The 25,280-nt window shown below is 36.2% G+C and overlaps 2 protein-coding genes across 17 annotated transcripts in view; one reads left to right on the top strand and one right to left on the bottom strand.

The window, feature by feature from the left end:
- LOC146403580 (uncharacterized) overlaps positions 1-25,280 on the bottom strand; it is a 688,950-nt gene that overhangs the window by 185,111 nt on the left and 478,559 nt on the right. The gene's annotated exons all lie outside the window — the stretch shown is intronic.
- Positions 4,374-25,280, top strand: part of DCN (decorin) — a 35,866-nt gene continuing 14,959 nt past the window's right edge. The window contains 3 exon segments of one of the 3 annotated variants that reach the window (NM_213920.2): positions 4,374-4,749; positions 8,603-8,849; positions 21,804-21,916. In NM_213920.2, coding sequence (NP_999085.2) covers positions 8,636-8,849; positions 21,804-21,916 — 327 coding nt within the window. In that variant the 5' untranslated portion in view covers positions 4,374-4,749; positions 8,603-8,635. 3 annotated transcript variants of the gene reach the window in all.

Consider the following 25,280-nt stretch of genomic DNA (forward strand, 5'->3'; position numbering starts at 1 on the left):
GATATGCTTAACTGATAGCGGTATCATGAATCTTAACTGAGATAATGAATTTAAAGAACACACCACATGTGGTTGCCAAGGGGGTGTGGGGAGGGAGTGGGATGGATGGGAGTTTGCCCATCCATTCTAAATGCAAAGTGTTGCATTTAGAATGGATGGGCAATGAGGTCCTACTGTGTAACACTGGGAACTGTGTGCAATCTCTTGGGATAGAACACGCATGGGTGATAATATGACCCAGTCATATATAGGTATGACTGGGTCACTTTGTTGTATAGCAGAAATTGGCACAACATTGTAAATCAATTATACTTTAGTAAAAAAAAATTTTTAAAGAAAAAAATACACCACAGTCTCTGGCACAGAATAGTGACCCTATATTTTTGCCATGCTCATCTTCTTGTTACTAAGTTATAAGTTATTAATACTTCAAGACTAAAGCAATAGCCTCCTAACTAGTTCCTTTGATTCCAGTTTCACCACCTGGCATATACTTGCTAGATTTGATTTGTTAAAACCTTTCTCTATTATTACCCAATTCAAGTACATTTGATGACATCCAGCTGCTAGCACAGGAACTTGGCACATATTCATCACGAAATGAATATCGGCTGAACAAATGAATGAATAAATAAATGCCCCATGGGAGACTTTCAAATCCTTCCCCAAGCAGACTCTATCCTCATTTCTTCCCTTATCTCCCTTTAGTAATTACCATAGACATGGAACATTCTTTTATTGTGTGACTTCCACATGTCAGACACTAGGGCAGTTGTTGAATATTCAGAGATAATAAATGAGCTCACAGCTTCTTTGAAGTGTCCTTATACGCCAAATTGATTTGTTTACTGTCGCTTACTTTCCCATTGCCAAAGTTATGACAGCACTACTCTCCCGCCCAAAAAGCTATCCCTTTACCGTCACACATTTTTCATCCCTCAGGATTCAGCTCAAACTACTGTGTTCTGCATAAACACTTACCTAACCTACCCATGTGTAAAGTGATCTCTCCCCTATTCCTCTCCTGACTTGCTAAGACAATTACCTTTAATTATATCATACTTCACTTAGGCAAGGAATTATACCGTACAGTACAAGTTCTCTGGTATTACAACTCTAAACGGTTATTTATATTTATCAATCTAGATCACAACGTCCTGGTGTTTCCAACTATATCCTTGTTGAGGTGATTTCTTGCATTGCTAGGCAGGCAGCATCTGAGACAAGGACACAGTGCAGTCTGCTTCCTTGACTAGAGAGTCCAAGGAAATGTTTGTAACAACCTCCACAAGCGTGGCAACAGCAGAAGCAGCAAGAAACACTCATACGTTGTTTGAGATGTATCAGGTGCAGTTTTAAATGCTTTATGTATTCATCTTTTTGTAAACCTCAGTATAAACCTATGATGTAAGTGTAGACACATTTTATAGATTAAAAAACTGAAAAACAGAGGTCACGTTACTTACGCAAGGCGCAAGGACACTGAACACAGTGGCAGTAGGTTGGAAGACTGGAGGCGTATGGGAAAGAAAGAAGATGCCCATAGTAATAGTTTTCTGCTACCAAAGTTTGGTAGCCATCCTGCATTCTTGGCTGTCCTGAATTCCACCCTAGCCGCCTTTAAGTTGGCGGAGGGAGAAAATCTGCCCAGGGTGGCAAGATAAAGAGCCAGACAACCTATTCCAGTCCCTGACCTTACTTTGAAGAGTTAGTCTGAGAAGAAACCAGTCCCATCATGTTTGTGAAGATAATCACTTGCTTCCAGACCTCTTGGAAAATAAAAAGGTGTTAGAAGGGGAACTTTCTAAGCTCTGGCATTCTTCACATCCTAGTATTCAGGTACAATTTAAATCACTTGCTGATGTCAGTGAGAAAGAGTGACAAGCCTTGAAATGAACTTGGACAACCCTGCTAACTAGTGGGTTGTCAGTAGAAATCACAGTTTAAGGGGTATTTAACAGCAGATGTGGTATGTGCTCTGAATTTAAATATTTGAAATAGCTAGACAGCAGCCAAGGTTTCTGTAAACCCTACCCCTGAACATTCCAAGCCAGGATAAGTTTCAGCTTTCCCTGCACAAGCATGGCTTCTAGCCTCAAAACTGTCGTCTTTCCCATTTGATTCCAAGAGACCTGAATTCTGATGACAGGCCCAGGCTGCTTGGTGATTTGCTGTATATAACTTTGTTGTGACTTAATGTTTTCTATCTAAAAGTGGGTATGACAACGTATGCAACAAATCTGATTAAAGGTACACATTTTAAATAAGGTGTATTTGGTAAAATCCTTGGGTTTTGGAGGTGAGAGTATTATTTGTTCCTGTACAAAGATAGTTCCAAAAAATTATAAAACTTGGTCACGGTTTTTAAACCAGTGCGCGCAGATGTGTTACCCAAGAATTTATATTGTTAATTTTCTATAACTTAAGAGTTTGATCTTTCCTATACTATAGTATAGTCACGGTAAACTAGATTAGGTTGGAGAGGGCTTGGGTATTTGTTTCTGCTGGGCTTCTTACTCGCTCTCTGAGCTTGGGCAGATCATTGGACTTCAGTTTTCTCATCTGTAAAATGGAAGTAGTAAAAATGATTTCTCTTGCCCAACTGAAGGGACTGCTGTGATACCCACCAGAAAACAAGAAAGGCTAACATTTGCAGAGAGCTGAATTTATCCAGGCTGTGTTCTGACTTAAATGCCTTATACCTTTTGCCTCATTTCGTCTTTATTCCAACAGTGTGACTTAGGTAATACTTTTTACCTATTTTACCATCATGAGACTAAGCTGAGTTATGTATGCTGAGTTCGTACAGCTTACGGCCACAGAGAAGAACCTGGATGGGAAACTTGCCCCACATGGTTCTACTTTATCAAAGTAAGATGACCTACCTATTAAGGTAACGTGTCTTCTCCTGCTGGCCTACTTCCCCTTCTTCTCCTTTAGCATCCTATGCCCCTTCTCCCTCTCCCCCCCAACAATTACTGCTATTATTCATCATATACACTACAGTCACTATAATAGGACTGGGTTTTGATAAGGAGTGGACCAGATTGAACAAAACAATAATCATCGTGTGATCCATAGCTAATGAACTGACTGTCCCCAGGCAATAGTCGCTCACCATGTGTTTCTTTAGACTTTATTACATACATTGACTGTGCTGGGTGCAGGGATTCTACAAATATGAAGAAGATGTGCTTTCTTCCTTGGGATGAGAAATGTACATGCGTAGCTATAATATGAAGAAGTGATTGCACATTATAAGAAAGAGATAAATATAAGAGGAGTTCAAGGGGAAAAAAAATTAATTGATTCCAGGTCAGGGGATCATGGATTTTGCACCAACATCCAGGAAAAATATTTGCCTTTTTCTAAACCATCAGACGAATGGGGCATGTGGTTATTAAATACCAGAAAGAGGAGTAGGGTAGGGTGTTAAAATTATGGAGACCAGGCTTGGAAAACAAGGCAAAGTATGATGTGATAGCACCCTTCCCCCTCCCTTAGCTAGGTACTCAAAAATTTAATTCCATCACGTTTGCTAAAGGCAAAAGTATATGTGCTGTAGAATTGTGTACTTAGTTGGCCAGAGGAGGAAAGGAGGGAGGTTGGAGGATGGGAGGGTTATCCTCTCATGTTTCACAGATGTTGATTTCAAGTTTCCACCTGGTAACAGCCTAGGGGCCAGGGCATAAAGATACAAGTCAAAACATAGAGACACACACAGAGAACTGACAGCATCCAGCAAGGGAATTTCAAAAACTCAAAAAAGCTTTCCCCTGGCTGAATAAATATCTTTCCTTGTATGTGCACTTTCTTCTATTTACTGAATTTGGAAAGAGCCATAGCCTTTTCTGTCTTTTCAAAGTTCTAGATTATATAAAAGCGTAGTCTATGAAATAAAAATTTTCATAAACAGGCTAAATTAAATTGTGACCAACTTCTAGTCTCTCTGTGTTTCATTTAAACACGTACACACACACATCACACACAACTGGTAGACAACAAGAAAGAGTACTATGAGTAGTGGAAGTAGTAAATGACACGCTTTTCATATAAAAGTATAGCTTTCTTCCAGGACACTTTAGAAATACGTTCAAAATATATAGAAAACCTCCATAGCGCAGTACTTGAATTTGCACAAACAGCCCAAGGCAATTTAGAATCCTTGATGACTACTCATTTATTTTCACAGACCACACTTAAAATGATTTCATTCCATTTGCCGGACTTACAGATCCTGAAAGCAAGAAAAACTGTCATTTTGGAAGTATGATAAATGTGATTTATAAACAAGACTGGAAAGGGTGGGTAAAGGAGTGGGGGTGGGGGTGGGGAAAGAAACCCTTTAGTTACAATTTTAGGGAAATGAATCCACACAATAAAACAAATTCCAAGTCGTTGCTCCACTACTATACTCCAGAAGCAGTTTAGAATCTTAAGCAGATGCAAGAGGAATAAAGCACTTAAATAGGGAGAAAAAAGACCGATAAAGTTTCTGGCTACAATACAAGAGACATATCATTACCATATGATCTAATGTGGGTGTCAGCCGGATTGCGTTCATTGAGGGAAACCTTATTTTTTAACTGTGCTATGGAGTAGAAGCAGGAGGTTTTCAACCTAGTGACAGTCAGAGCAGCACCTACCCCCTCCTTCTTTCCACACCTGCAAACTCTTGCTTGGGCTGAATATTTAGTGTAATTACATCTCAGCTTTGAGGGCTCCTGTGGCAAATCCCCGGATTAAAAGGTATGGTTTTCAATAATTGTCCTGAACTCTGCAACAGACTAATAAAACTTTGATCAAGTTGAGAAAAAGGAATTATTTGGTGAGAAAAAAAAAAAGAAAAAGAAAACTGTGCTAAACTTTGAGTAATCTTTATGCAGCATTTTAAACAAGAATTGCTTAAAAACAGAAACTAAATATTTGGTAAAATGATTGAATGTGTTGTTTCAGTTTTTTCTCTCTGTTCTTGCAAAGATGTTTCTTAAAGAAGCTATAACCTAACACCCAGACTGTCTTTATGGATGTATTTTGTATTTGTACTAATTAAATGTTTAGCTCTTTAGGAAATGTTTATAGAAAAGTATTCTAGACTAACATACTACTCATCGTTGGATTATATTATTTAAGGATTGATTTTCCTCCTGAATTCTTGTATACTTTAAGAACTTTTAAAAGCTCAGGGAAGTGAACTCTGGTGATTAACTGTAAGAAGTCTAATGCATGTTTCTTCAACCTAGAAAATAAGAAATTATCACCAGAGAGGTGAAAATAAACACTGAAATATTTATGCTGATTATTAAAGACCTAAAATAATCTCACGTTTAGCTGCATAACTCCTTAAAGGTTAAGCAGAGACCCTGCCAGCATTTTTGCTGCAAATGAAATTTTATTTTAGGATATGTTCACTATAAAATGAAAGTGTGGATTATCTTTCTTTCTAATTTCAAAACAGGGTAATATGATGACCACTGGTTAAGTGGACTCCCAGTGATGTAAATATTTGTGGCTTTTTCTTTGAATTGCTATTTTGACCGGAAAAATAATCAAATGCCTCCTACAGTAGCCCTTACTTATGGATGAATGCTGCTTTGATTGTTTATTTTAAAATTACATTACTATTATTGAGATTTTTTTTCATTCACTCAGTGCTGGGGGATTTTAATTTGCTCTGTTTTTACAGCTTCACTTATCTCCTGAGGATTAAATTTTGACTTTGAAAGTCATACCAAAGGCATAAATGACATCATACAAATGTTGATCTGAATGATGTAGTTAATTTAAAGGAATGAAGTAGTTTGAGAAACTAGAAATGATTCTTTCTGATAGAATACTGATAAATTATGGCATGAGCTTTACTGGAGTAGTGAAATTCTTAGCAATCAGCATTTGAGAAAGAAGCATGCATGTTGAGGATACTTAAAACAGCTGAAATTTTAAAAGTATCTCATCTCAGTAATAGTTTCCTTGGTTTCTACAGGGGCAACGGCCGGGTTTTGTTTATTTTTCTGATTTATTAAGATAGGAAGGAAATGACTAAAGAAATCATCAGTATCAACAGCCCACATTAATTGTTTTAAGATGCTGAATCTTCAAGTGTTATGGCACGAATTTTAAAGAAGCTATTTCATGGAGGAATTTTTATAAAGTACCTGGACATGTTATTCTTTCCCAGGGCATTCAGGGTTAAAATGAACACACACACACACACACACACACACACACGCACACGAAAGGGATAAGTAGTGGAAGCTAAAAGCTGTCTGAGTTCAGCTTCACGGAAAAAGAATATCATGAAGAGAATCTGCACCATTTTAACCAGAGTAAACAAATATAAATGAAAATATTCCTCTGAGGTCATGTGAGTTGAGCTGGTAAACCAGGCATTTTCTGTTCTGCAGAAAAGATCAGAAAATGACATCTGCATTAATTCTGCTTGCTATTTATTAAATCTGCAATTACTTTGCTTCATGTTTCTCTAAAATTGTAAGACATTAAATATGCAAGGCTAGCAAACCTGTGGTAGACCGTAAACATTGCATTTTAATGTGAAACAGACAGAGAACCACTCCCTTCGAGCCAATCCAAGGGAACAAGGCCAAAACAATAGGGTCTCCTTTAAAAAGCAATGTGGTAACTGAGTGGGAATGGGTTTCTAAAGAAAACCTGATACTGAATTTAAAGGGGCAGTGCAAAGAATAATCTTTGTGGTATTATTTAAATGAAAAGCCATAAACCTGTATTGCATATGTGCTGCCTTAGACATGCTTCAGTAATAAGTATAAACGAAGAATAAAAGTGTAAAAAAAAAATGTGAAAACATTTATTTCCCATCTGGTGGCTCTAGGCAAACATTTCCAGAAGATACCCTAAAGTGAGGGCATACAAAGAAGTTTTCTGTATACACTACAATTGGATCATGACTGAAAATAATCCTCTAATTCTAGTTATGAATGTACAACTTTAATATGAACTCTTGCAAGTATACAGTTCAAAGCAGAGATGATGAGACTAAAGATAATGCCTATAATGTGTTATGGGAATATGCTGGCAGCTTCCATGGGGTTTGAAAATATAACAACTCAAAAATAGACTGTCCTCTAATGATAAACTGCTTTTTGTAATTCTGACTTACTTCATTTACTTCAGCCAACGAAACCCACCTACTCAATAACATAGCTGTCTGTATATATCTATGTGCTTGTTGAATGAGTGGATAAATACTGTACAGATGTGTTGAAACCCTACTTTTTGTTTGTCTGTTCACAAAATATTCCTATTGGGAAAACTGGATAACACATAAATCATACAAAAATCAGATGAAATTTTCCATGCAAGTTTTTTGGTTTATGAAAAGGGTTTAGTTTGAGAAACTAGCAATAGATTTATTTTAAAAACTGAATCTTGCTTATTCCAAGTTGAGATTTTCAATGTAATATCTTTCTTATGCTATAAATGTGATATTGAAAACAGATAATTGTATGATTAAAAATTAAGACATTGGTTGCCCGGAACAAACGGAATAACTCGTATTGTTAATACATTGATAGTCAATTGAGTCATTTATGCACAAAATATTGTGCAAGGTCTGGGTACAGAACAAAGAATAATAAGACACGCCCTGAAGGAGTACATCTTCTAGTGGGGGGGGCAAACTAAGCACGCAAAACAAATTACAATATAATGTGATAAGTTCTTTAAAAGAGGTAAGAGCAACGTGCTTCGGGAGCACAGAAGAGGGGGAAAGCAGCATCCTGCCTGGATGAGCCAGGGAGTACACAAAGGAAGCCCATTATCTCATTTAGTCTTCAGGACACTCTTACAAGGTATGTATTTTAAATGGCCCTGAGCTCTGTGTGTCAGAGTTGAGGTGGGGACTGGGAGCAGAGAGGAAACAGAGGGAAATATGGCTTGAAACATCAGTGGGTATCAAATTATGAATGGTCTTATATGCAGAAAAAAAAGGGGCCGTGGATCTTATTGGCAAGCCGTGAGAAGTCAACAAAGGCTTTGCAGGAGAAAATTAACACAATGACTTAGTTTTTAGCAGATGACTTGGGCAGCAGAGTGAAAGATGACCTGGAGTAGAGGAAGTATTCAAGGCTGAGACCATTTGGAAGCTCTTGTTTAGGGAGTGATGAGAAGGGTCTGGACCAAGATAAATACAGTGGGATGGAGAAATGAGGTTGGCTTACAAAGATATTTCTGAAGAAGGAGTTGGAGATCTCTCATGTGTACAGACAAAACTGTAACTGTGGCATTGCTCATGTAGAGTGAGCATTGAAAATTCCAAAGTGATTTGTCATCATAACAATTTTTCAGGTGGCTTGAATGTATAATCCATGGTCTTTATTCAGGCCCCAAATTCAACCAGGTAGATTTAAATAATATTGAAATTTCTCTTCATAAATAAATGTGTGATTTAGTCTCTAATGTACCTGATTACCTTCCAAATATATTTTTAAGGTTCTGTTTCCTAACAATAAATAAAATATTACTTTGTATGCTTTGCTCTTGTCCACTCTGCTGTGGGTGTTACATAAGAATAACACATGAACTAGGTCATGCTACTCTCCTAAACCTTTCGTTCGTTTTCTAGGTTCCTTGGTTGTGAAAATACATGAGATAAATCATGAAGGCAACTATCATCTTCCTCTTGCTTGCACAAGTTTCCTGGGCTGGACCATTTCAACAGAAAGGCTTATTTGACTTTATGCTAGAAGATGAGGCTTCTGGGATAGGCCCAGAAGACCGCTTTCCTGAAGTTCCTGAATTAGAGCCTCTGGGACCCATGTGTCCCTTCCGCTGTCAATGCCATCTTCGAGTTGTCCAATGTTCTGATTTGGGTAAGTGGGATGTAGGCTCTCTTTACCTACCAGTTTTCTTTATTCATGAGAATGGCTTCCCTGGGAGTGTAGCATTTTCAGTTTTAACTTGTGCAATTGCAAATGTGAGAGACAGCGCCACCTAATGAGGAATAAGGGAAGCTGAGGAGGAGAGAAAGAAGCAGCTTTGAAGTTAGGAGACTTTTTTTCTTTCTTTTAAGTCAGGGCTTAATCACTTTGCAATCTTGGCCAAGTCGCTTTAAAAAACAAACAAAAGAGTTCCTGAGCTTCATGGCTCCCCTTCTGTAAAATAAAATCTCGCACAAAATAACATCTTTTGCTCTATGATTCCAAACTGATAGCTTATTTTAATTTGATGATTTGTTCTGATGAAATCTTACATATTAAGAAAATCTGGGTGATCTTTCTACTCTTGGCTTAGCCCAGATAACAGAGTTTGAACATTGCTAAATTGTCAAGTATGCAGAGTTATCAGAAGCAAAACAAGTAAGCTTTTAGAACTAAAATTTATCTTTCAAGTACCAAAATACTCCCTTAATCCCTGGGTCTTAATTTTGCCTCTACCTTTGGAATTTTGCAATGTAGCTGTTTTTATTCTTTGGAAAGTTTCAAAGGAAATCTTTATAACTAAGATATGGTGTAAATATTCAGTATAATCATGAAGCATATATCTTTAGCCTAACACAGTAAATACAGTTTGATTTATCATCTTTCAAGAAAAATTTGGTCTGGGAATTCCAAGAGCAATATACTCAGAAGATAAATCTCCAGAAAGTTTGAAGCCCCAGCAGTTGGGCCAAAGGGGAATGGATTTAGTTTACATGGCAGCTGATTCACATTCCTCTTTTCTTTTGGTTCGTTTTCTTGCTGGAAAGAAAAAACAAACAAACAAACAAACAAACAAAAACCCATAGTGCATTTCCTTATGGCAGAAACCCCATAGCTTAGTAGAGGACTTCTTTCAGAAATCCCATATGTAGTTAGAACATGCTTTCTAGGAGTCTTTTGCAGGAAAATTTGCCACTAACTCCTAGAGTGGGAATAAACTATATACAGGAACTCAGGAAAACATAAAACATGTTAAATAGCAACGACTGAAAATAAACACTTCAAGAAAGACTCTTCAATGCTTGACATTTAAACCCAAATAAAAAGTATACAGAAAGGCTTTGAAGAGGCTACAAGATAATTCCATTTAATTAATTAACTAACTCATTCATTCACTGAATATACTGAGATCCCACAATGGGTCAGATCTGTTCTTGGCCTTGGGGAGAAAGGGATGAGGAAGATAAATATGGTCCCAGTTCTTTTGGGTCTGATATTCTACTGGTGGTGATTACTGCTTTTTTGAATTGTATATTCTTGACAAGGGGGGTTAAATTACTATTAAATTCTACAGAAACTTTTATAGAATCTAGAGATTACCTCCATTACTGGTTTAGACAGGAAAATATTAAAAATATCTGAACAAGGGAATCACCATATGATGGATATACTAGTGATATAAAGTTTTCAAATGTTGCAAAAATGGTTGCATTCCTAAGTAATGTGATGCAAATTGAATGTCACTTTACCTGAGCACAAATTTAAAAGGATTCACAGGTATCCCCACTACATATATTATCAGCAATAATGAGTTGATATTTTTAAGAAAGTCTTGTCCAGTCACTTCAGCTGAAGTTTTATTTTTCTAAAAATATAGTCTTACTTTGATTTCATGATAAATAGTTCATAAATCTTGACTCTGATGAAAGCATTGGGGCAGTTTTCTAGTTGTCTATCATGAAAAAAAAAAAAAAAAAAAAATCCCATGTCTGTTGCCCAAACCTAAACAGAAAAACAGCCTTAGGACACATCAAGTTCATGGACATATATGTCTCATGATACAGTTTTTTGGTTGTCCCTGTTACTGTTTTGTTTTGTTTATTTTGTGTTCTTTCCAGATATAAAAGTTTTCCATGTTAACTCTCTTTTCTAAGAGTCCAAAGTGTATATTAATCCTTTGGGCTCACTGATCTTATATAAAGAAGCAGTGGCTCAGATTGTAATAATGATTCATTTTGGGGAACCATATTTAAAGAGGACCACTGAGTTCCAATAAATGGTGGTCTCACCCAAGTTACTTTTAGACTTATTAATTCAAAGATGCATGTGTTTAAATATATAGTGTCCAAAAAATTTGGATAGATAGTTCTAAAACAGAAAATGCAGTTTTTAAAAGGAAAAGCAGTCCCCTTGCCTTTAAAGAAACATTTTCAACTCTATAGCCCCTGCTCACTTTATGATCATGACAAGCTGTTCAGAGCCTTGACATCTTCATCCGCAGAGAAATCACAGTCAGTTGTAGAGATGCTATCATCTGTGTGAGGTACCTGGCTCATAGTAGATGCTCCATGTGTTTTTTTCTACATGATGATTATGTGGAGTAAAAGATGGAAGAAACACAGGAAAAAAGCAAAGAAGGGGAAATGGGCAACCTCACTCATAGCAAAGGCAATGCAGTGTATTTTTTTTGTTCTAAGTTCTCTAGAGCTCTGAACATGAAACTTGAGTTATTATAACAAAGAAAACAATGCAGTGCACTTTGAGATGAGAATTGTGAATGTATCACAGACTAGTGTTTTCTTAAGAATTTTTCTTGCCAGAGCTTTTAATGAGCAGAGAGTAACCACAGTGTTGAAGACAGTAGTGCTTTATCATTTTATCTAAGCAATGTTTAATATAACAAACATTATTAAAATGTTTGGGTTCTTGCCACTAAGAAGTATTTCTGATGAGTTAAATAACATCACATTTTAAAATAGTTTCTTCAAAGCTAAGATATAAAGACTGTGAAACTGAAATTGAATAATTAGTGTATGGGAAAACCTGCCATGTTCAAGAAGATACATTGACTGTTTTAGTCCTCCTAGTTCCAACTTATCAGAACTATTATAATATGTTTTTCTAGAGCACAGGGGTTTGAAACACAAACATATTTTAGCCTGTCTAAGATAGTAATGAATTCTCCATTAATATTGGCCAATTTGGCTAAACGTGTAACTTATAATTTAAACCAGAATTTTATGAGACCCATATCTTCTTTTCTTTCTTCATCTATCCCCTTAAGGCAAAAAACTCACCCTTAATTATAGCATTTATAAAAATTAACAATATAAAAATAAATGTAGGATTAGCAAATTCAGCAACCTTTAGGTTTCCTTAAAATAATAAACCCACAACATAACTCATTCTTGCCAGATCTTTAAAAAAATATCCTAATATTAATCCTGTGACTGGATGATTTGTTTTATGTGCTCAGTGTCTTAAAGAAAGACAGTTCCCTTACTCGTGTACTCTGGCTCAGCCATTCATCTTTGGGCCAGGTGTCACCAGGAAGCATTATTTCACATTGACTTTCCTCTCATCAAGTAAAAGCAGATCAAACCCTAACAGCTGAAATAAGCATAAGCAAAGGTTTCTGACTATGCTCCCAAATTGAAATAGGTATTGATACATTTCTTACAAACAAGTTTCAAAAGAATTGAGATGCCCTTTAAAAGGATTTAATAGTGGAAAGAACTTGAGTCACACCATTCAATACCTCTGAATTCAAGTCCTTCTTTATCATTTATTACCTTTAACCTTGAAACTTCTAAAACCTGTTTCTTCTCTGGGTAAATAGGACTATGTCTTATTTCATTAGAGAGGAATAGAAAATATTTGTAAAAATGTTTGTCATAGTATCTGTTATGTTCAGTTCACCATTGTAGACAAAGTCAACAAATAACATGTGGCTGTTTCTCATAATGTTCTTTATGTCTATATGAAACAGAGAAACACCAATAAGCATACGGCTTGCCAAGCTGGATACAAAATAGCACCTTCTCTCCCCTCCCCCTAAAGAAGGCGGTGTCACATCCAAATATAAATAGGCAATAATTAGAAAACTGTATAATTAGCCAAATAGAGTTCTCCAAACACTATTCCTTTGAACAAAATTGGTTTGGCTGAGTAGAGAACACAAAAGCATTTGGCTATTTTATAATTATAAATGACTCACAACCTGCATAGTTATCCCTCCAGAGATGATGCCAGAAGATGGAACATTTTAATTTGCCAAGGAAAGGTGTTATACATAACTAATAGTTCCTAAAATGTACCTCATAACGCCAAGGATATTTTAATTTTTAAAAATTTCAGGGAAATATATAGCCCTTTAAATTTCAAAGAGTTAGTTTTCCTCTTTTTAATTATTTTGCTTCAACTGGTGAAAATTTTGTCAGTGGACACCGCTTGGGACATAAATGCCACAGCTTGTCTCTTATTTGGGGAAATGAGTTTTCCAGAAGCAAATCTTACGCATGAGGTAAATGAACCATTAGACTTCTTCCATGAAATTATCCCAGAAGAATAAATTAGGGCTATTTGTAGAGGGAACAGAGAGAATGCTGGAAGCTCAGTTGCTTCCACAACTTATATCTGGCTTCACAGCAGCAGAGATGTGAGGTGACCCTCATTCAGAGTTTCAGATGCATTAAATGGGCATCTTTAAGGTGTGGTACAAGGAAGCGGTGCACAGAGCATGCTGTGGATTGGGTGGGGTGGAGTCTGACAAATCTCAGAAGCAGCAGGAGGAAAGCTCAGTTGGGATCCAGATAAACAAAGCCCCTGACTCAAGGGGTTACAGATGAGGAGAGAAAGAGGGGGGTCAGAGAAGGCCAAAGGAAGCATCTGTCTCCTTGACCTGACTGACAATAGACATATCCCTGGTTTCCTTCTCAGTCCCAGAAGGGAGAGAAAGGCAGCTGTGTGGGATCAAGGCATTAGGTTAGACTGCAGCTGTGGTGCATTCTCTTCTGGAAGATCATTCCTGGCTCCAGAGGACAGGATGAGAATAGGTTAGCCAGAATACTAATTTCCTGGATAAAAGAGGAAATGCAGGAGACCCTCTAATCTTAACTTTTCTCCGGCAAAAGAGTAGCAGGAAAATTATACATTTCCTGGAAAATAAGGATAAAGAAGAATTAACCCAGTTTGCCATCCAATCTCAATAAAAGGGAAAAAACCCTATAGCAGTTGCACTGTTAACACTCAAGATGCAATTAACCCTTGACTTAGTCTGAAGATTGCTTTGAGGCAATTTCTGCACCTTGTCTACTGTGCTCACACTGTCATCTATATTTGCCTTGATGATTCTATAATAATCAATTATAGCTACATGTATAATAATTATTCATTTTAATTACCTACTTAAATATCTAATTTCTCTACCAGAAGAAAAGCATGGTGATAATTTATCTCTTGGCCCTCCACTCAAAAATATGCTTTATACTTGGTAGGCAAATATCAATAAATACTTGATAAATGAGCAAATGAACATATGCAGTGCATAACTCTACAAATATTCTTGATTGAGTGCATAACTCTACAAATATTCTTGATTCTATAAAGAGAGAAAGAGGATGGATATTGGCTGACTGGGAATTAGGAGTTGTGGAGCTGTGGAGTATCCTTTCTCATTCTTTCTTCAGGGTGGCTATAGAATCAGGAAGCTTAAACCTTTCTTAGGTTACTTGGAAAGAGAATTGAATTAAAGGGAAGATCTACTATTTCTGAATCCAACTGCCATTACAGGCAAAGCTGAAAAGCTTTTTGATGGAGCTGGGATGCCTACATATTATCTTGGTCATGTGCCAAAAGCTGAAATGTATCACTATTGTCCTAATTATTAAATTGAATACAGAAATATAAAAAAAAATGTTGGAAATCAACAATAAATCTTGGAGTTTGGACCCCTGCCACAGGGCAGAAACCACTAAAAAAAAAAAAAAAAGCATGATGTTTTAGGACAGCCTGGCCTTTGTCCAACATGATGTTTACCAGATTGCTGAAATTTGCTAGCAGAGAGAACAATACTATTCATCACTGAGAAAACCAGAAAGAAAGTACAATTCTTTTGAGCCTTTATTTCAGAAATGATTTTCTGGTCATGTCTTAAGTAGAGTTTTATTCACTTTAATAAATAACCCTATTTTAAAGAAGATAAAATTTCCTTTCCTGAATTTAGAGGAGCAGCTAATTCAGTCTAACCCTGAAAATAATTGCATTTTAAAGGAAAATTTAAAATTATATTAAAGAATGCTCATTGAAAAATAATTACATTTGGGAAACTTCTTTGTTCCTGTTGCTTTTGCATAATAAATACTTCCTCAACACTTGGTGACTTAATAAATAATTTCATTTTGTTCCTGATTTCAGGGAATTTGAACCAAGATCAGAAGGGCTACTCTCACTTCGGGTCTCTCATGCAGAGACTTGGTGTCTCTGCATTTGCAGTCAGGTGTTGCCTGAGGCCATAGCCATGGGGAGGCTGGCCCAGACTGGAGAGCCAAGATAGCTCACTCTCAGGACTGGCCCTTGGTGCTGCTGTTACCTGAGAGCTCAGCTCTTCCATCATCTGGAGAGCTTCAGGTGGCCTCTCCATCATAGTGGGAAGACTTTTTACATGGCTCCTCAATGCCCCAAGAGCAAGCATCCCAGAAGAACTGGGTAGCAGCTGAACAACCTTTTCTGACCCAACTTCAAAAGTCACTCTGTGTCCACCTTCAACACATCCCATTAGTTCAGAGACACATGATAAGGCCATGCCAGATTCAAAGGGAGGGAGATTTGATGCCATCTTTTGATGGGGTTGGACAATTGTGTTTTTAATAAGATCATGTAGGATGGTAGATATAATTAATGCCATCTTTGGAAAAGGCACGTTATCTATGCACTCAAGTTATTTTTAAGTGAAATCAAGTTGATTTAGAGAGACACGCAGTCTGTAGGCAGAACGTGGTCCATCTCAAAAAGTACCTAAGTTATGATAGGCATTTCTAATGAGAAGTGTTAAGCGCAAGTCCTGTATTATATATACAAGGCCCATAAATGTTACCTGTCCCTATGAAGGTCATTATTTAACAACTGCAAACTACTTAAAAGATCAATTATATTCAAGTAAATTTACAAATTTACTTCGTAGTTACTTAAACTTTCTACTGTTGATTGTGAGAAAGACCTTGAATCATATACTTGTGACTTTTCTTCCCATTGCAGAATATCTTTTTTTAAACAAAAAAGATTAATTTACCTGATTAAGATTTCATTTAAATTGCCTAGTATCTTACTAAGGGAGGGCGGGAGGAAGGAAGGAAAGAAGGGAAAGAAAAGAACAATCTAATATACAAATTTGCAAGAGAGTAGGATTTGCCACCATTAAACTAGGTTTAAATTGGCCATGAAACAGCTTTTGGGAGGTCTAATTATTTTTTGGGAATATGCGCTTGCTAGACTGAGGGGCTATCTTTCAAAGGTGGAGCTTGATGGACAAGCTGTCCAAATGTCTTGAATGTCAGGGGAACACTGATGATTGTCAGAAGACCACAAGATGATCGACAAGAAAATCCCACACAAGGGCAAGAGATTTAGGTGAAAAGTCTGTGTGTGATGCAATTGAAAAACAAATGGTAGCTTCCAGGATAATATGCATTATAATTGTATTGAACAGAAAATAAAAAAGTCATTTGTCACAGACTCAAAGACTAATAATTAGAAAGATAATGAGAGCTTCACCCTCTCTTCTCCTTATTGATAATAATTAGGTACCAGTAATGGGGACCCTGCTATGCACTATGGTAGGAAATTATGTTATAGAATAGCTTGTTGAGTTCTTACAGAAATTCTGTGAAAAATGCAGAAAAATTGAGGCATAGAGAGCTTAAGCAACTTGCCCAGTGATTTTCAGGGTCAAGAAGAGGAGCAAAGATTAAAGTTCAAATAACAATCTCATAAAATTGTCATAAAGAAACATTTTCAAATACAGAAAGTTTACAGAATAAGAGACTCTCCTGCACCCATCACCAAAATTCAACGTGTCGATTAAGACCAGTATTTTGCTATATATCCCCTTACCTTACCCCCTTCCTTCTTACTTTGAAGGAAATTCCAGACATCATATCATTTTATCCAATAATATATCAGTATAGTTCTCTGAAAGAATAAAACTTTTAAATAGTTCCCATTGTGGTGCAGCGTAAACGAATTCAACTAGGAACCATGAGGTTGCGGGTTTGATCCCTGGGCTCACTCAGTGGGTTAAAGATCCAGCATTGCCCTGAGCTGGGATGGAGTTTGCATAAGTGGCCTGGATTCCACATTGCTGTGGCTGTGGTGTAGGCCAGCAGCAACAGCTCCAATTAGACCCCAAGCCTGGGAATCTCCATATGCCACAGGTGTGGCCCTAAAAGACAAGACAAAAAATACAATAAAATTTTTAAATAAAAACAATGACAACCAGATTGCATCTAAAATTAAAGGTAATATCATCAAATATTCATTCAATATACACTTTCAATCATCTCATAAATATTTTAAATGTTGTATTTTAGTTTCTCTGTATGATTCAGGATCCAAATGAAGTTTATATATTGCAGATATTTAAAACAGGTCTTAAGTCTCCTTAAAAGTATAGTTTTACCAACATTTCCTTTTTCCTTGTAATTTATTTGTTGAAGAAATTCAGATTTTGTTGAGTTCATTTCATTGATAGATTTTAGCATGTTCCTCCTTGACCTATTCCTTATAAATTGGGAGTTCCATCTAGAGGCTTAATTAGATTCAAGATTGTTTATCTGCTTGATTGTTTTTGACAATACTAATCAATAATGAGGATCTGAATCTACCTTCCCAAGGTTTATAATTCATCCCTCCCCATAAGACATTATCTGTCATGCAAAGAAATGGTTACACTGAATCCATCACCATGTGGGACAGAAAAGCCAGCCTTTTTAGAACATATATATGACAGAAATTTCCTCACAAATATATAAAAGACGCAGAGGAAAGTGAGAGCAGTTTTTAGGTACAGATAACTGGGATGGTATATTTAATGGTAGCATTCACATCTAAAAATATTCCTGGCCAAATAAGAATCAAAAAGAAAAGTATTATTATACCCAGTTGCATCCTAATATTTCTGGGGATGTATTGTAAAAATATGTATCCTCATGAGAGAAGGATGTGAAGAGATGAAGGATGTGAAGACAACAGCAGAAAAGATCTTGAAGCCATGACCATGAACTTTTTAACATTGATTATCAGAATAGACTATGATTTTAAAACTAATCAAAAAGCCACCTAAAACTATCATTTGTCCCTACTTACCCAGAAATTACCAAAAAGAAAGAAAATTAAAATACAATATCATACACAATAAGTTGATGCATAAGAAGTCTGGAGAAGTTGGTTCTCTAGAGGGGTTATGACAAATATTTTAGAGGGTGTGTGGGGGGAACAGGGGTACACTTGAAAACTTGTACAAATGGAAATGGTTGGAGTATTCCATAAAACACAGATTATATGCATAAAAATGAGTAGCTGGGACTATGCACAGTATTTTTCAAGGGACAGTATGTAGATCAGCATATTTTTTAAAAAAAAAAATAGTGTTTACACACAGACATGGCACATCAGGTCGTTCTGGAGTGGGATTCATGCCATCGTGGTTTAGTTTAACCTTGCGGCCACTGGGTTTCTATTTCTTTCTTTCTTTGTTTTAATCTATATTCTTTTCATAAAGAGAGTGTTGGACCAGCTTAGAAGTTCCTGTGATCTGGGACAAGTAAAGTTTTTTGAATGTTGAACAAACTAATGTTTTATGAAGGTCGAAACTAAATCCAACAAAATAATGACAACCTGCTGTTTGTTATCAAAATCACTTTTTAAGAAGGTGTACTTAAAATGGAGGCAGAGTTCCCGTCATGGCTCAGTGGAAATGAATCTGACTAGCATCCATGAGGATGCAGGTTCGATCCCTGGCCTCGCTCAGTGGGTTAAAGATCCAGCATTGCCGTGAGCTGTGGCATAGGTTGCAGATGCGGCTCGGATGTGGCGTTGCTGTGGCTATGGTGTGGGCCAGCAGCTGTAGCTCTGATTTGACCCCTAGCCTGGGAACCTCCATACGCCACGGGTGTGACCCTAAAAAAGACCGAAAAATAAAATAAAGTAAAATAATAAAATAAAATGGAGGAAGAAGCCAGTCTCAGAAATGTGTGTGTACATGTGTATGTGTGCCTGATAATTTATCTTCAAACCAACCCAGCTGCCCTCGTATCTTTCTGATTTTGACATAGACTGATAAGAACCTCATCACAGGAGTCTACTTGATCAGCATTTGGGAACCATAGACAAGCTGATACTTAATGGTCCTTCCGTCTGTGACATTCTGAGAACTTATAGCTGGGATAATATCCCCTTTCATGTTCTACTTATCATTTCTGAGTGAGCTGCTTAACACCCTGATGGCTGTCTAGCCCTTAAAGAGACGTACAGCATGCTATTGGACCTGATGTCAGAACTGTTCTTGCTGGGAAGTGCAAATAGATATGACTGGGAAAAAGTCATCCTGTTGGGAGCCAGGAGGATGGTCTTTTCATCTGTATTTTCTCACTCCTAGCCATGTGAGCTTGTTTGTGTCATCAAACTTTTTCTAAAAAAATCATCTGGAAAAATGAAATTATCATACTGCCTTACCTATCTCACTGGATTGCTGTGAGGTAAATAACATACTTCCAGTTTTTTATCCATGGTAAAGCTACATATATATACAGTTTTAATGATACAATACTGATTGATATATGAAGTCCCTCAATTAAATATGAATTTTTTAGTAATTCAGAGAAGATTATAGGGTTATGATTTTAATCATTATGACTCTAAGAACTAAATTGCAAATACCACATGCCTGATGGTTGTTTTTTATGCTAAATCTTCAGGGGAAAAATGTATATACTTCCCCCCAGGCAGTTCCTATTATTATGAAATTCTTGGATGAGAGCATAATCAAAATTGTCAGCCATGCACATATGTCATTTTTTTCTCTCAACAGCAGAGATGTATCTGCTCTTTGGCACTGAACAAATATTAAGGGAGCCACTAGAATTTAGGTTTGACAATGTATATAAAAGTAAGCATAAATGGGATTTAGGACTTTGACAAAGAAGCCAAGGGAGTAATGATGAAATAAATGTAGGCAGTAACACTTTTCTAAATAAAAGGCAATGTGCGTTTTCTTCATTGAAGAACACTAATTATCCAAGATTTGGCAGACGTCTACCACTCCTAATTGCATGAAATTCACAAACTGACATTTCTGAAAATGGCAGTGATCATGACAATACAGTGCAGTGAAATATCCTCCTGCAGAGTAGCTGTTCTGGTGGCCTGCTGTTCATCGCTGAAAACACTTCATTTTTGTTATTTCTCTGTGAACTCTTTCTGTAATGAGTTCTTGGAATTTATTTATGCAGGTACAGAATTGCCCGCATTTTGCTATTCAAATTTATAACCCTAGATGGTCACTAAATTAGGAACTAGAATTTTTTCTTCTATCAACAGAGCAATGATAATGTGAATAATTTTTTGGGGGGTGGGAGAAATCAGAAGTAGGTTATTTCAGATACATTTTCTCTAATTTTCATGGACAACATGAAGATAGGAATATGGCTACCACGATAATTTACCTGTAGAGGCTTAAATAAGAGTCAAAAGTGAAAACTTATCTTCTCAACATAGCAGCCATTATACACCCTCTTATAATTTACTTTTTAATTGAAAGCTGCAGATTGAATTCTTTTCTTCCCCATTGGATGTAGGCAATTTCTAGCCTGTTCCTGCTGTATCCCCAGGACCTAATAAAATGATGGTGTCTAGGAGGTATTCAATCAGTCTTTACTGAAAGTATGATCTTTTGTACTTCAAGTTTCAGATATGATGGAGAGGTTGAAAAGCATTTATGATTTATGTTATATAGTCTTAAAATACAAAGATGATCATATGAATTAGAGTTAGTAAAATGTCAAATTTTTTGGCCACGCCCACAGCATGGGAAAGTTCATGGCCAAGGGTCAAACCCACACCACAGCAGTGACAAGACCAAATGGGTAACCACTAAGCCACCAAGAAACTCCAAAATATCAAATTTTTGCTTAACATATTATATCAGTAGGGAACAAAGCCAGTGGAAGGGGGAAAGACAAAAGATTATATAATTTAATATTTTTCTCCATTAATGTTTATATGATGATTTGTTTTAAATGACATACCTATTGAATAAAAGCAGTTTATCCTTATACATCTAGTTGAATGACTATTAAAATTGTTTTATGTTTTCTAATGTTTTTTAGAGCATTTGGTTATTCAGTGTGTTTACATTTATAAACTAAAAACAATAACTCAGTTATTTAGATCTAAATTTAAATTCCAAAAGTAATGGTTCATATAATAAGTTTTAGAGATATTACATTAGCAACTTTTATTCATTTCCTTCTGATTAGCTACGTATATATTGGTCATAAACATTCCAATTAAAACTAAAAGAACTGTTCTCCCAAAAGTTTGGATAAATTTTCAGATTGTTGGCACAACAACACGAATGCATACTCATATAATTTTAATTTTATATGTAGACCTGTGACAGTGCTAGGTTTATCAAAAGGATCTTTTGATGATTTGGCTAAAGTTCTTCTCTACTGAAAGGCTGTTTATGTAGAAAAGTATATAGCTTTACAGATCTCTCCCACTTAATGCTTACCAAAGGAATTACTTTCTAAAATAAGAACAATGAGGTAGAACACACTGGCTACTGAAACATTTGAACCACATCTTACAAAATATTAATTTTCCTTTTATGCAGAAAAGTAATTACATGGGGGGACATAACATGTTCTGTTTATGATTTTTAAAAAAATCATCTGACTTTTTTCACAAAGATAAAACAGATATTTTAAACTGCAGTTGATATAACTCCCAGAAGAACGAAAATATGGTGGTGGTAAAACTACCACTGCAACAACACTGATTTCTTTGTAAAAATGTGTTTACACACAGTTCCTTTTTACTGACTGTACATTGCCTTTACTTTTATGCTAGGTCTGGACAAAGTGCCCAAAGATCTTCCACCTGACACTGCCCTGCTGGATCTGCAAAACAACAAAATAACTGAAATCAAAGATGGAGACTTTAAGAACCTGAAGAACCTTCATGTAAGAATTTTTATTTTTTGAGTTATAATAAGATCTGACTCAAAGTGTGTTTCAAAACAAAGCTGAGGTAAGGCCAATAGTACTACATGGTAATAAATAAGCACATAAGTGTTTATTAAATTCTCTTTTTAGGGGTAATGAGGGAGCAAAGCATCATATTCATTAACCCCTAAAAAACAGCCAATTTTCTTACATTTACCCCCCCACATAGCTTTAGTATTGGCTTCCTAAAAAAAATATATATATATATACATTTTATCCTAGTTTTTCACATGTTTTATCAGTAAAAATCTCTCATCTTCCCTATTAGATTGTACTTTGATAGTAGAACAAAGCACAAAATCGACTGACGTTAGAATTATTTTAATTGTTTTTTTTGTTTTGTTTTCTTTCATTCATTTTCCAAGAGATGCAAATGACTTTGTAAAGAATCAAAGATTGGTACCAAGAGAAAAAACAATTATGTATCTTGTATATATATGTATCTATATCTTATGTATCCTGCTTTGCATTTAGGATGATGCATGCTGCATCCTTATATGTATTCTGATTTTTCACTTACCTCTACTCTGTTATAATCTAACACATCCAATCTACCAGTCAGGATTCCAGCAGAACAGAGATGGCATAATAATCAAGACAAGATTTAGTTATCAACTTTCTGACAGCCAAAATGAGGAAAGCAATAAACATTTATCCTTTAGGAGAAAATTTAAAATACCAGATTTTTAAAAAGAAGCAAAGAATTTTTCCTTGAGACTTTAAGGTTGCCCATGGAACAGTTAATAAAAATAATAGCACATAATAAAATGGCATCATCAAATTAGTGAAGTATCCAACATTATGGACATTAAGTAATGAATGCTATGGGCGACAAGTAGAAGATAAAAAAGACATGATCCTACATCATGTTACCCAGTTAGTACTTTGAGAGAATATGGGACAAAGGGGTTACAGAGGATTAGCAGAATTTTGAAAAGAGGAGGGTTTTCTGTTCAAGAGGAAAAGAAAGGTAGAGGAAAATAAACAGCAGGCAAAAATAGAGGATAGGACATGGCTAAAGTGAAAGATACAGGCTCTAAAGCAGTGGAAGATAGAGCTTGAGCTAGAGATCTCAAACCCTGGATTAATAGGATCCTTCTCCACTGATAGGATACTAGATGGGAGTGAGCTGATGGAGATACCAACAAAGTTTGTCAGTGATTATTTCAACTATCATTGGAACATTAAAAGAGGGGATTGTTTTTAAGTGATTGTGCTAGTTTCAATAGACTGACATACTAAAAAGCTTCATTTTATTTGCATAAACTTACACTAACGCTGCTTTTACAGGAAGGAAAATTCTCTTAATCTCAATTTCCTATATGTTTAAGTATAATTTGAATAATTTGTTTAAACTCTTTATACTCTTAAATAATAGGTATCTAGTCTCTGTGCCATTCTCATTAACTCTGGCGTTTGTAATAATGTGTTCTTTCTTTTCCATGTTTCCTCCTAAGTACGGTTTTAGGCAACTTATCATCTTGGTGATCTCTTCCTTTCTACTTTAAAGTGTACACTGGAAGAAAAGAGAGTTTATTAGAGCTTCTAACCACTTACAGAATGTTAAACAGCTATTTTTCCCTTACTCATTCATGATTATTTCTACCCTTGTTATTATGCAAATAAACATTATAATTTTAGCCAGGAAAGCTATACTTGAATGAGAAGAGAGAGAAGTGAAAATTTACCAAGGATTAAAATAGAAAGAAATTAACATGGAAAATGTTCCTTTTTTCTCAATAATTTTATCAGTTTACAACTGTGACTCACTATAAGTGATACATAATCCTTAAGAGTAGTTGTATACTGATATATAATAGAAAAACTACATAATTATCCTGTAAAATAATGTAACATTAAGTATTATAATGCCAGCATTCAACATATTTCCTTTAAATTAAAGTGTAATAAATCTGGTAAAAAAGTTTATTAAAAATAAACCAAAATTGGCAAAGGTTGAGAAATAGCAAACACTTTTTTAGCAATTACCATATACTAGGCACTATTCTTAATATCTTATATACATTAACTCACTCAGTTCTTTTTTTTTAATTTTTTTTTTTTTGTCTTTTGTCTTTTTAGGGCTGCTCCCCGCGGCATATGGAGGTTCCCAGGCTAGGGGTCTAATTGGAGCTGTAGCCGTCATCCTACGCCAGAGCCACAGCAACGCCAGATCCGAGCTGGGTCTGCAACCTACACCACAGCTCATGGCAACGCCAGATCCTTAACCCATTGAGCGAGGCCAGGGATCGAACCCACAACCTCATGGTTCCTAGTCAGATTCATTTACACTGTGCCACAATGGGAACTCCAGCTCACTTAATTCTGACAACTACACTCTCAATAGCACCGCATACAGATGAGTGTGCTCAGGCACAGTAAGGCTAAGTTACTTGCTTATTGTTATACAGCAGATAAGAGCCGGAGCTTGAGATCTAAATTCACGAACACTCTGACTTGAGTCTCTGCACTAATAATTGCCTGTACATATGATGGTAATGGAAAAATCCCTTAAAACAACACCTGGTACAGTATGAGTGTTACATAAGTAGCTTTGGAGAAAATTATACATATTAGGTCAAGTTTCAACATTTTCTCTTTCAGTGTTATGGAAATATAATTGATATATAGCACTGCATTACTTCAAAGTATACAGCATAATGACTTGGAAGACATGTGCTGCAAAATGATAACCTGTTGTTTAGTGAACATCCATCATCTCATGCAGATATTGTAACAAGAAGAAAAACAAATGCTGTCCTTGCGATGAGAACTTTAAGGATTTACTCTCAGCCACATCGAGGCACACCGTAGAGCAGTGCTCGCTGCAGCCATCATTACATTCCTGGTGCCTGGGGGTCTGGAGGGTGCCTTTTGACCACTTTGATGAAGGTGGTGAAAAGCTTTCACTCCTGATTCCACCCTATTTCTATTGCCAGTCACTTTTCATCACTTCTCCCGTACCCACCAGGCCAGCTCACTTTTTCTTTAGCTACCAAGAAAGTCAATGTCCTATGACTTTAACCCTCACGAGTTTTTGAACTTTCTGTAGTAGTCACTGACCTTTTGTTTTAATCAACCGATGGACCTGTTAGGATTAGTTAAAAGATCATGTTACTTGTAAAACGTTTCAATTAGTCAACTAATGTGAACTACATGAGGATGGACATGGGTTAGAGAACCAGCTGTTCCCTTCAGAATATAGAGTCTTGAATTTCTGAAACTAAAAGTTCTCACTGTTCTGTTACTCTGGTTCCTCTTTTGCCCCTCTGCCTTTTCATCTGCACCTAAAAATGTACTATAGTTGAAAATATAACTTTAT

Source organism: Sus scrofa, chromosome 5 (genome assembly GCF_054392235.1).
Source record: "Sus scrofa isolate SSC_HxYL_T2T_F1_AM1 chromosome 5, Sscrofa_HxYL_maternal_Yorkshire_Landrace_v2.0, whole genome shotgun sequence".
Classification (NCBI taxonomy): domain Eukaryota; kingdom Metazoa; phylum Chordata; class Mammalia; order Artiodactyla; family Suidae; genus Sus; species Sus scrofa.